Source organism: Thalassophryne amazonica, chromosome 21 (genome assembly GCF_902500255.1).
Source record: "Thalassophryne amazonica chromosome 21, fThaAma1.1, whole genome shotgun sequence".
Taxonomy (NCBI): Eukaryota; Metazoa; Chordata; class Actinopteri; order Batrachoidiformes; family Batrachoididae; genus Thalassophryne; species Thalassophryne amazonica.
The window spans coordinates 23,865,960-23,879,295 of NC_047123.1; the positions used below are offsets into that span (position 1 = coordinate 23,865,960).

At 41.9% G+C, this 13,336-nt stretch overlaps 1 protein-coding gene across 1 annotated transcript in view; it reads left to right on the forward strand.

Annotated features, from left to right (window-relative positions):
* Positions 1 to 11,901, forward strand: part of utrn (utrophin) — a 301,805-nt gene extending 289,904 nt beyond the window's left edge. Inside the window, 6 exon segments of the mRNA XM_034162029.1 lie at positions 577 to 738; positions 1,144 to 1,372; positions 6,994 to 7,069; positions 7,229 to 7,312; positions 9,981 to 10,006; positions 11,649 to 11,901. Coding sequence (XP_034017920.1) covers positions 577 to 738; positions 1,144 to 1,372; positions 6,994 to 7,069; positions 7,229 to 7,312; positions 9,981 to 10,006; positions 11,649 to 11,657 — 586 coding nt within the window. The 3' untranslated portion in view covers positions 11,658 to 11,901.
* The last annotated feature ends 1,435 nt before the right edge of the window (positions 11,902 to 13,336 follow it).

A 13,336-nucleotide genomic window follows, 5' to 3' on the forward strand; every position in this document is an offset into this window, starting at 1 on the left:
CTTTACAAAATTAATTCTGTCATGGCTATATTATGGTGAACCTTTCTTGACATACAAGTTCGGTGGAAAATCAGCAAAAGGACCTGGGACAGGCACACGATTGACCTTTGGCACATTTGACCTTGCTGGGCAATTCCGGATCCAACATCCATACACTACCAGTCACTGGGAAAGTGTGTCCAAACTTTGACTGGAAGTGTATATGTGCCAATTTTGGTGCAAATTTGAATGAAAAACATGAAATTTTACCTTTGACCCCCAATGACCTTGACTGCTTGGGAAATTTGACCTTGCTTGGGCGGTTCCACAACCCCATCTCCATACGTGTGCGGGTAAAAGATGAAAATTATATCCTTTGATCCCGTGACCTTGACTTTCGCCAAGACAACCCTTCAAGGACAATTTAGAAGTTGACCTTCATTTGCAGAGCAACTTTGGTGGAAATGGCCAAAGGCAGAAAATGTTGGTTAAGTTATAGTATGATTAAAAATATAAAACATTTTCTATTTTGTGGAGTGGTACATTATTAAAGTAGTTGAACTCCTAAATGTAGCAGTTGTGCGCGTCTTCCTGCAGGGACGACGAGCACGCCTTGATCCTGCAGTACTGTCAGACGCTGGGAGGAGAGTGCTCTCCCTGCAGTCAACCACAGAGTCCCGCTCAGATCCTTCAGGCTGTGGAGCGGGAGGAGCGTGGCGAGCTGGAACGGATCATAGCGCGCCTGGAGGAGGAGCAGAGGTAGGCGCGCGGGGATGGAAATATTGCTCAACCAGACATTAAGAATATGCAAAAAACAAAAACTTGTTTACACTGATCCGATGATGTTATTCAGGCAGGTTTATTCAGGGCCACCCTTTGAGCGCACAGTAGAAATGCACTTCCTGGAGGAGTCTGTCAAGTCGGTTTGATTAGTAAATGGCATATCGACAGCCTCACTGTGCGATCTATTGTTTGTACCGCTGGTGGCCTGACTACTGTGATTTAATGCTGATTACACACGTCCAGACAAGCGCAGTGGAGCACCAGAGTTTTACTGCCGTGCTCATAAGCGTCAACTTAAGTAAAGCATTGCAGCTTACAGTGAGCGAGGAGGTCCTTCATGTTTGTCAGAACCCTGCTGTGTTTTTAATCGTTCCACTGCAGGACCCTGCAGCGTGAGTACGAACAGCTGAAGGAGCAGCGCGGGGCGCAGGTGGGAAGCCGCTGGGAGTCGGAGGGCTCCTCCGCCCAACTGGATGAGGCCGATCTTCTCGCCGAAGCCAAACTTCTACGTCAACACAAGGGCCGGCTGGAGGCCCGAATGCACATCCTGGAGGAACACAACAAGCAGCTGGAGTCTCAGCTCCACCGCCTCAGACAGCTGCTGCACCAGGTGACAGAGACGGTTCGCGTTTGTCTGCGTCGTCATAATGCTAATGCGGAGCGGTCAGGCGTCTTTGTAGCAGGAGCTGTGACTCAAGAACAAATGCAAATTTGATACCATAAGGTCATTTTCAAACCTGTAGCTTGGTTCAGCAAAAAATACATAATTTTATTTATTACACTTGTTATAATAATGAGGGAAGAACACTGGCAGTGAAACACCTCAGCAAGAAACTGTCCAAGTACTTTTGGTTCTATAAATATAAGGCAGTGCTAAAATCTAAAATACCCTCGGCCATATGAGCATTGCCTTCTTTATAATTTGCAGTTGTTTAATTGGTATCCCAGTGCAAAGTATATATATTAATATAACATTATACAAAATATTATACGTGTTATTTACATTAATTATTAAGACTATTGTCTTATTTACAATTTGTAAGTAAGCCTCTCTGTCAGTCAGTCAATCATTTATAAACAGTGTTTACGTTTATGACCTTTTGACAAGATTGGAGAAGTTAGCTTTGAATTAGCGGAGGTTAGCATGCACACTAGACCAGGAAGTGACGTCACCATGCTAACATCTGCTTGATGTCTTATAAATCACTTCACAGGTGTTATCAGGTTACAAAAGCAGTGTTTCCAGTTTGACTTGTTTATTTGTCGCTAGCTTTTACTTAATATAATGATAAAGGTGTTATATAACACCAGGAAGTGACGTCACTATGCTAATGTCCGTGAGATCATACCATGAAAATAGGAACTGAATATGTTTTTTTAAACCTCTTAAAATACATCCAGGTTAGCCATCTTTGAAGTTGTCCAAGGTCTGTGTCCCAAGAGTGTTGGACTGGACTAAGTCCTGTAATTCCTTTCACCCTGTTGGGAAGGTGTCGTAACACGGACCCACAACAGGGGGCGCTAATGAACGGACAATGGATAAGGGAAGGAGTAACAATTTAATGTTGCACAAGAACACAACGTAATATAAACAAGGGTACTGCCAATCATACACAAGAGGACTGCGGGCAGGCTCGAAGATAGGAGACCTCGGATGAACGAAGAGCCGGGACCCACACCGCTTCTACCACCAACGGCCTGAAGAACACCGAAGCCGCCAAGCCCTGAGTCCCCAGGTGGTCTCTGTCCTCCGTTGTCGGCCCTGGTACTGCTGGCAGACAGAAACAGAAGGTGGTGAGTGTGAATCCTCACACCCAGCAACCTTGATTAATGATTCTTCTTGGAGGGAGAACCTCCACCTCCAATCATACACACGTGCAGCTCCGGTTTACCACTTATTGGTTTTGGGATGTGAGGCGAAGTCGTCGCAGTCACACCAAAACACCAAAAATTCCAGATAAGGAATATCACCAGGAAAAACAGCTGCAAAACAGATCAGATTATTATTCGCAATAATTACAGCAAGAGGTTTACCTTGAATCGTAGGAGATTTCTCGGCGAGGAGGTGGAGTCGCCGCCCGGCCTTTATGGTGATGATGATGAGATGAATGAGTGACAGCTGGTGTTGAGGATGATTGACGGTTGTCACTCCCAGTGGTTCTGGCGCCCTCTTGTGCTTGAAGCCCGCACTCCAAGCAGGGCGCCATCCGGTGGTGGTGAGCCAGCAGTACCTCCTCTTCAGCGGCCCACACAACACACCCAAGTTGAATTACCAGTTACCTTCAGATTCAAGGATGGTTCAAGTTCACGTCCATTGCTTGCTTTACTCTTGAATACACTGAGAGTAAAGCCAAATATCAGAATTTGTCTGTGTCCAAATGTTTATAGACCAAACTGTAGACGATAAATAACAGTTGCCAGAAACTGGATGAAAACAAGCCATTCGGAAGATGGGCCTTCTGCCGCCCCTCAACTGTGTTCACAGTTGTGTTCTTTGAATGTGGTTACAGGATCAACGCATAGACAATGGACAACAAAAACACAACCTACTTGACAAAGTTCAAAGATAAGGATCAAAACGTGGTGATGAGGATCAAAATTCACCAGTCAGAATCAAAATTCTGGACCAAAGTTCACATGTCTGGATCAAAGTTCAGGATCAAAGATAATGATCAAAATGGAGTGGTCAGGTTTAAAGATCACCTGTCAGGTTCCAAAGTTCAGGATCAAAGGTTAACAATCAGATCTAAGAATGTTAGAGAATGTATCCAACGAATAACCCCATCTGTTGACAAAGATGAAACAGAGGACTGGTGGGACTTGGTGGCGGTATGCTCTGCACTGCATCCCTCCATGGTATTTAATGAGTGCCCTTCTATATCTATATGTGAAGCATTGGCACATTGCATTAGCAGTTTGTATTTGTTTAACTTTGACTGAGAAAACTCTCTGACCTTTGTACGTGCAGCCAATGAGTGTGAAGTCAGGCAGTGATGAGTCTCATAAGAAGAATGAAGCAAATGGGCCACGAGGGCCGTTTGTAATCATCTCAGGATTCTAAAGCGGGAAACGGATGAGAGTCTACGACTCCCCTTAGATGGAACGGCAGTTTAACTTAGTTTACTTCCGCTGTCAAGGCTGCTACCTATTTGCAGCTGGGTTAACAATGCAGATGAAGTGTTTTGTTGAAGGACACAGAAAGATCTTGTGACCGGGAATTAAACCCAGTTCTCTATACTGTTAGCCCAACTCCTTATGCCACTGAGCTACCTGCTTTCTAGGTAGGGCCAGAAGAATAAATACTAATGCTTATAGCATGTGTGTGTGAATTTCTATAAATGTGAAACCACAAATTAGTTTCCTGTGGAGACCCATGTTAAAAAAAAAAAACACCCCACAAACCTGCATGGAGAAGTGCAGCCGTCATGTTTGTTAAAGTCCAAAATAAGTACGGATAAAGCCAAAACTTGCAATGTTTATCAGTGGCTGCAAAGCAGAAGAAAATATAGCGTTACCTAGAATTCTGGGGTGGTACAGCTTTAGATCGTAACACTGCAGTAATATGAACACAATTATACAGTTTCAAATGGAGTGCCCCAAGGCTCTTTTCTAGTGACTTATTTATTTATTTGTATAAATGACTTGTGTGTTATTTGACTTAATTCTCTTTACCTAGTTCTCTGAATTTATTTTGGCATACAAAACAAAATCCATACACATGCTAACACGCACACTTTACCATTAGCTGACAGATTGCACCAGTCCGCTGTAAAAGCATTTTATCCTGTGGGTGGTTCCATTTGTTGTGTTCACCACAAGTGAAACCCACAGGGCTGTGGTTCAGCAAGGCTAAACTGTAAAACTGCTCACCCCATCATCAGAATTCACCCATTTATCGCGCAGTTTGTTGTTCCTATGAATAACAAAAACTGCTCATCAGCACTCTGATGAGATCCTAATCACATCATCATCATTCCATCCAGGAGTCCATCATATGTCTCCAGCTCCCTCTGTCAATAACTTCCAGATTTGTTTATGCTCAGACTAAATGCCCACTGAGGTTGGTTTGTTTGGGCCAAGTGAGAATTGCAGAACCCTCGAGCCAAACAAACAGGAATCCTGACAAATCAGCCTCAGCAAACATGCAGCAGATTGTGGCTCTCTGGTGTTTGCGAAGCTGGAGGCACAGTAAGAAGTCATAACCAATATGGCCTGTGGTGGACGGCTTGTGTGACTCAGCAGATTTTTAATGGAGGAGAGTTAACATTTTGACAGGAAGTTTTTTTGCACATACCCTCTGCCGCACTACAAAATTCACTCACTATTGTAGTTTTTAACATACTACTGTCTTTTCATTGTTGTTTGCGTTGGCTGTCAAATGTCACGTGTCTTCACAGTGTTTTCTTTGACGTAGTTTCCTTCTAATATAAACGTTACTACCATGTAACTTTTGGAGATTTTTCTCTCCAGACTTAATAACCTGGTTCGCTGAAGCTCTGTGTCAACATCTTCCAATCTCAAAGCCGTAAATGATCGTATTATTACTTTTTGCATTAGACCAAAGGTATTAATGTACTGCTATGTTTAATGTCATCAATGTCATTGACAATTGATTGAGCATAATCTTTGAAGGACTCAAAAGTATTTCCTTGGAAAGCTGGGTCGTCTTTTGCCTTGCTTAAAGTTTCAAATGGAGTGCCCCAAGGTTCCATTCTAGGACCCTCGTCGTCTTCTTATTCTTCTTCTTATTATTATTATGGGACATTCTGAGTATTTTTAGGATCCCCAGTAAGTTGCTGGACATCATAGCCACTTATACACACGTACTGTGAGTCCTGTGCTAAGTGGGGGAAGATTGTTGGGCTTCTTTCTAGTGAATTCTGGTGTTTGTGTTCTGGTGGCTATTGTGTTCAATGATTCCACAGACAGGATGTTGGGTAAGGTTGTGGAATCCAGCTATGTACTTAGGTGTCATTGTTGGTGAAGAAAGGTTCACTGACATTGACTTTATGTCCAATTTAAAAATTTGCTGAACCAATGGTTGGCCTGATTGCAGAATTTAAGAAGCTAAGTAAGGAGTTAGAATGTTTATATTTGTGATGATCCTGGATCAAGCCTAAGAGCCAGGATGTCAATGGCTTCCTGCATTTAGCCATCATTCATGACTCTGGGAGCGTGGCCTGTAGGGTCAAGAGAAGTCTGTGAAGAGTTGATGGAGTCATGAGGTCAGAATTCATGGATACCAATCAAGAGCATTGGTGGTTCCACAGTGTGGCACCGGTGCCTGCTCCCAGACCTTGGGTCACATTGCTAAATAAGAACTTGCGTTGCCTGACATCTCCAGAGTTCTGACAGTCTGCCAGCATTTCTTTCTGTCAAGTACAGCTTTCCTGCCAAGCTGCAGAACCACAAAGCCAGACAGCTTAATGTTTTGTTTTTGAGTCACACTTCTGAAGGCTGACTAAAGCCCTGACCTCAGCTATTGTAGGACGAGCCTCCAGACACTGGCTGTGCTTGAGAGGTGTTTCCATCACTTTAGCCTTTACTGGCCACAGGAGATAAAGGAGGGGTAATGAGAGCAGCGAAGAACGCAGGTTGAACCTGAGGGGAATATGAAATTTATGCTCTAAATGTCCCAGACTCCTGCATCACTGCAACAGATTGACTAACTGTCCACACGACTTTATTTGCATTATCCTCGTCTCTGATTGATTGATTACAGCGCAGTATTATTTAGTTTTATCACACAAACTGTCACTTAATATGATTTTTCCTTGTCTGATTCTATGAATTATTCTCACCTGATTCTGACATATTTATCTTTTTTGCTCAAAAGAATGAAGAATAAATTACACACACTTTTTAAAATTTGTGATTATACTGTATGTCGGAATTCTGTTTGAACAACACTTTTGGTTTTTGACCGACACGCTATACACAGCACATGTATGTCCAAGCTAAGATATAATTAAAACCCAAGTTATTGTACTTGAAGGAGACTAGTGAGGGAAGCCACCAAGGCACAAGCTTGACTGACTGTAATTGGACAGATAATAATAGCTCTTGCATGCTGCCTCACCAGAAACTGTGGTTGAACGACTCAAAGGAAGGTGTTATTAAAAAAAGAAACACGCAACATCAAGGCCTGATTTCTTCTTTTTAACGTAAAGAGTTGTAGGATAGTGTTATGATGAGGATGTTGATGCACTGCGTTTTCTTTGTTTCTCTCAGCCGGAGGTGGACTCGAGGGTAAATGGAGTGTCCTCTCCCAGTGTACAAGAACGAGGGCAGCTTACTGAAAATTCTGGTGAGACGGTCACACTCACTCACTCACACACACACACACGCAAAAGCCCAGTCCTTTTGTGCAAAATTTTTCTGGTACAACAACATAAAAAATGTTTGAACTCTGCACTCAAGATACAAACTGGTCTCACTGTGCTTGTGTGTGCGTGTCCGCATCTAGATGAGCTTCTCGACTCCCACAACAGCAGCTCTGACCTGGCAGATGTAATGGAGCAGATTAACAACACCTTTCCCGCATGCAGTCGTAAGTTTCCCTCCTCCTCCATCACGTCCTCTCGGCCTCTGACGGCAGATTTGTGTTGCTAGACTGCAGCAAGATTGCCAGTCAGCAGAAAAAAATAGTGCACATCACTCCCATCAACGGATCCATTTTCCCCTTCAACAGGAGAGTTCGGTTTTCAAATGCAGGGTGTGTTAATTAAGCGCATACGCGTTCCAAAATACTCACCAAAGTGGCTGTAATGAGATTCCCCAAGATTAATTTGAGCTTCAAACAATGCATAAGTGTGATAGTTCTGTTTGTGTGCGTAATGTAAAATAAACTGCAGTCTGTAATTATATGAATTTTTTTTGGCAAACCTCCAGTGAATGATCTTGACGTCCACTGTGTTAAAATGTTCGTTGAGCATCACCACAATAGTAACATTAAATTGTCCTTCCAAAAATGTACTTGTTTTATTGTTTCCTCCACCAGGAAGGTTGTGTTTTCAATCACATTTGTTGTGTGGTTGATTTGTTGGCACACAGTAAAATCACCAGTGTTAAACTAACACTGGTGATTTTACTGTGCAGGATGATGCAAGAGCTGATGAAAATGTTTTTTTTTTTTTTAAATACTATTTTCTGATGAATCTAAAAAGAAACTGATAATTTCTTATTTTCGATCCCATGATTGTAGCATTTGACCAGCTGAGTGAGGAATCGGAGTCTGGGTTTGTGACTCTATAAAACCGAGATCCAGGCTTTCAGTGACTTCCTGGATTGGGAATTTGAGACACTTGTATCTCAGCAGTGACAATCATGCCTCTGGGTCTTCATAGAGAATCATGGGAAGAACTTATGGAGTCATGAGGTCACTGAACAGAGATGATTGGTGATGTGGACACCTGTGCAGGAGAACGAAGGTCCAAGCCTTCAGGGTCCTGGTGTTTTTTTGTTTTACTGCTCTGTATAGTTGTGAGACTTGGATGCTAACCAGTTACTTAAGGCGGATCCCAGTCGCTGAGGAAGGATAGATGTTACATTTGAGAGGTCTAGGATGGACCTGTTGTTTGCTTGGGCAGTTGACATCCAGAATCCAGGGCGTTTCCGTGGTGGAGCAGATGTAGTGACACGTGGCAGCAGTGCGTGCTCCCAGACTTGACTTATTTTGGAACTTGGGGTGTGCTAAAGGTGCTAATTTTTAAGAATGTCGAGCAGGTCTTGGAATTAGTTGACTGTGTGTCTCTGGGTTCAATGTGTGCACAATGTCTTGATAACGACTTGGCAATCAAAGATGAAATTTGGCGCACAGGGTCACCTCACTACGACGTCATACAATTTGGATGTTGGGCAAATGTCAGTTCTTATTGTGGTCACCAGGGGGCTCAGTCTCTGCCATCTTGCATAAGTGATAACACCTATAAGGACTTCACAAACTATGTTCAAACTTGCCACTGTAGATTTTTATTTGCACAAGTTGTAGGTTGGGTGCAGTGATTCAGGTTAGGTTGTTATAAATGTATCCAAGCCAATTAAAAGATTTTTAATTATAAAATTGTTTTGAGAAGTGTAACTTGTAAATGTTTACAAAAGTAAAGTGAATTACATGTTTCTTTTTTATGAATGCGAGCCAAAAGCTGTGAAAGCATTGTTAAAACATGCAGAGATCATTAGAGGAAGACACAGCAAAGTTTAAACCTTTATTCACAACTGTAAGTTGTGCTGGTCAAGTGGAATTGATGCCCTTCCGTTTGTTCGTACGGCAAATCCTTCCATGTCCTAAGACTCAACCCGTAAAACCCTCAAAATCAAAATGTTTATGTATTAATACTGGAAAAGCTCTGCCTGCCTGCCTGCCTGCCTGCCAAAAAAAATGCATTTCTTACATTTATAAATGCCATTTTTAGTGTATTTTAGGTCTCAAGTAGGAAACGTACAGAATCCCTGAAATATTCACATCGCACACTAGATGGCGACAAAAGATGCTCAAACGTGCATCAAAGTCTTGACTGTTTATTCATTTGAGAAGTTAAATTTGGCAAAAAAAATAAATAAAGATGAATGACAGCCAACAATCAACTTACAGTTGTATCTCTTGCACTTATGGGCAATTTACTTGTTTTTGAAATTGGTAGAATTTAATTTTATCAAACAAAAACTCAGTTGTACAATTTTATGTACGACTTATTTCAGAGTTTGCAGAAATGTTGTTTTTTTTGTACAATTTAAATTCATAAAAATGTCTTTAAAGCTATAAATGTGTAGGATCTGCTGGTGATGTTACAGATTGCATTATACCATCGCTGTTCACGTTTTCACTTCTTTTGTGACGGGGATTCATGCTTCCTCTCCTTCTCTCGTGATAAGCAACGTGTGATCCTTAATTTCACAGAAAATTAGGGTTCTCAAACCTGTTTGCCTGCAACAGCAGATCACCATTTAACTTTCCCCATCGACCTTTAAAAGCCGGTCTTCCTCTGGGAATTTAGATCAAATAGAACAAATAAAAAATTTTTGATTGTGGAGTCAAACCTCACTGACTTTAAATTGCGTTCATGTTTTCAGACTTGAAAGTCCGATGAGGGCTTTAGTTAAAAATCCATTTTAATCTCGCAGACACTCGCACATTATTAGCGTTTAGTTGCTGCGCGCGGCACAGCGAGCGGAGCGTTATGAGCTGATACTCTCTTTCTCTTTGTCTTTGTCTGCAGCTTCGAGCCTCTCCACGAGACCACAGGTAAGGATGTAGTTCTTCTACGCTTGGACACAGTACACAAACTCCAGCTGTTCTTGTTTTTTTTTTTTTGGGTTTTTTTTTGCGTGTTTTTGTGGTCAGTCCATTCCGCTGTTTTAGCAGCTGGTAAAAGTTGGAGAAGTCAGAGGTAATTACAGCTTCTGCCACAACAACATCCCAAAAATCACACCTCCAGTGATCTCAGCTCTCCACGTTTGCTCTTCCTGTGTGGGAGGAAAAAGCTAATAGATACCTGAGGAGCGCCATTAGCACCGCCTCTGCTTCCTCTTGTCTGAGGCCAAGGTGCATTATGGGACAGAGGAGCTGTGAATTCGGTTGTCACTGACCTCTTCCCGCTGTAATTACTGAACCCATTCCACCGGCTCCTTCCCCCTTCTTGCTCTCTTTCACTTTAAAGGGCTCACTTCATTCCTCTCACAGCTAATGGCCGCACATGCTAGCTGTGGCGGTGCGGTGGCTGTTTTAAAACGGCACATTTTCTCCTTTAATGACTACCTCTACCTCTATAATTAGACTTCAAGTTTTGGCTTCAAGACATTTAACTAGTTATCCGCAGCCTTCTTCAGTATAAACGGTTTAACCAGTTTGTCTATTAATAGCCACACCAACAATGGAAACACTGTTCATGTTGTCCTGAAGAGTCATTAAATGCAACTCTCAGAACAAAGCCTGATTAAGTACTTTGACACGAGGAACAACACATGTAGCACACGCCAGTTCAAATAATCGATATACCAGAAACTGACTTTGACCTCATTCCAAATTCGTATTCTCACTTGTTAGTAAAATTCCTGCTAGTCAACAAGCTAGAGCGACCTCCAGTGGCGTCTAGACATATTCCCCACACACATACTGTTTGTATTTCTTACTGATTCATGTAAATGAATTCGAAGACATACTTGGAAATGTTTGTGTATCCATCCCATGACTTTCTCTCAACAAAACTGGCTCTAAGAATGTTAATCCTTATGTTTCGTTTGTCCCACTATTTATGGCCTCAAAAAATGGAGGGACTGTGGATAAAAGTGGCTTTAATTATTAAATGGTTAATGTGATATTTTTGTTAAACCCCTTGAATTAAAGCTGAAAGTTGACACTACAATTACATCTTGGTTGTTTAATCTCAACTCCCTCCTGATTATGTACCAGCGCAAACAACAACAAACTGTCCAAATACTTATGGACCTGACTGTATATGCAGCTTTTATTCATTTTTTTTTCTTTCATTTTTCTGTCTCCCCCCCATTATCCTAACCGAGCACCGTTCACCTGGTTCGGTAAATGGGTACGAGTGTAATTCAGTTTCTCGTAAGAGCTACTCCCTTTCCGTCACGCCGCGTTCCTAATGGACTGTAACCAGCTTGAGGGACTGCAGCCCATTTAGTCGCTTTCATTCCACATTACTCTCAATTGGACCGTTGATAATTCCACACGTTGATGTCTTGATGAAGAGAAATGACTAATTTAAAAAAAAAACCTTGAGTACTGATTCTGTGACGCCCGTCCCCTCCACACCCTCACGTTTAGTGCAGTGCAACTTCTCCTGTTGCACTTTGTGGCTTTTCTGATTCAGGTTGATGACTTTACATTTTTTCCATCCATTTTTTTTTCATTTCTTTTGCAGGTGATGTGAGGACGGACGCCACTGAACGCAACTTTTGCGTGTGCACAGTTAGCAACCAGAGAGACGGGACCACGGACAAACACAAACCACCCCAACCCTAAATCCCAAAGACACACAGGACCAGACTGTTTTTACCACCTTGTCTTGTACTATGCAAACTGTAAATTTTGTCAAGTGTAGACTGTACATGCACATTCGTCAGTGAGTCGTTTGGATATACGAGCACGAGGGCTTTGTTTAGAAAAACATGTTTGTTTGTTTGTTCAGAAATGAAGGTTTTACAGAAAATACTACATTTTTGGATGTGAAACGTTCCCCTATTTACACCAGGCATTGTTATGTTGATGCGGGGCATTTGATTCGGACACACAAAACGCAGTTGATGCGCCCTGACCCTTTGGCAACAACCATGGCGTGTTAGTGTCAACTACTAATTAACCTCTGTCAGAATGATCGCTCACACTAAAGCCACCTTGACAATTGCACATATTTAATCCCCGCACTGCCGCGCAATTTGTCGTGCCATTGCGACCTACTGTGTCCCGCTGGATGGCGTGCTTTGTCCCGCTGGTCGCTGCATTATACAAAGTAATCAATTCGTAGCAGATTAATCACTTGCTCTCAGAATTTGGCTGATGAAACCATCTCTCATCGCTCCCAGAATCACAGAGAAATTATCTACAGCTGCAGTTTGGCTCATGCACGTCGTGTGGTGGAGAACGCATTTGGAATCGTCTCAAAGTTAATTATTTATAATATTTATATTATAATGGCTTGATAAAAAAGTTGCATTTTCATTCCTTTTAAGTTAGATAATGTATCTGTAAAATTATGTTTATTATAGATGTGACATCTCGTCATAATCATTCAGATGCGCTGCGGCAATGAGACGCATTGACTCGCAGTGACATTGTTTTTGAATAGTTTGCGCAATGTTCACGTCTAGTTCACAAAATTAATGTGTGCCAGACATTTTGAGTATTTCAAAATTTTCTTTACGCACTCGCACGCAGCTGCACACAGTTTACAATGGGTTTACTCCCTGGCACACCAGATTGCATGCCAGTGCAGGAATCAGATTTGTGCAAGTGTCAAGGTACCTTAATGCTAACTGCAAACGTGTGAGATAGTACCGCTAATGTTGGAGCAAATACACCAGTGCTACCTGCAGTGAGTATTTCCTTAATACGATATATAAGTAGTCAAATGCCCAAAGTCCGCATAACACTGTTCAGTCTGGAAAATTCACTTAAGGTTTTGAGGGTTTTTTGTTGCTGGGAATCAAACTTACAGTACTGTTCTTTTCTTGTGATTTTTACCTTCCTGCCACAGGTAGCGTGATATGTCAAAATAAAAAGTATCGTAGTCACAGATGATGTTCCACGATTTGGAGCATGCACAGTTTGACTTGTTGCATTTTTTATGTGGCACAGACGATCGCTTTTTTTAAAATTTTAATTTAAATTTTTTGCCGAATGATCCCGAAGCATGCTTGCTGTCACATTCCCCTTTAACGCGTCGCCAACAGACTGTGTTGACTGCGATTTGTTGATTAAAATTTTATCCCTTTTGTGCCTACACAGTTTGTCATTCCAAGTGTGGAAGACAGAAGACAGCTGAACCGTTAAAATGTATAAAGAGAGAGGTTTTGGAAAAATGTGGATTGAAAAGTAAAGTTTTTATGAATT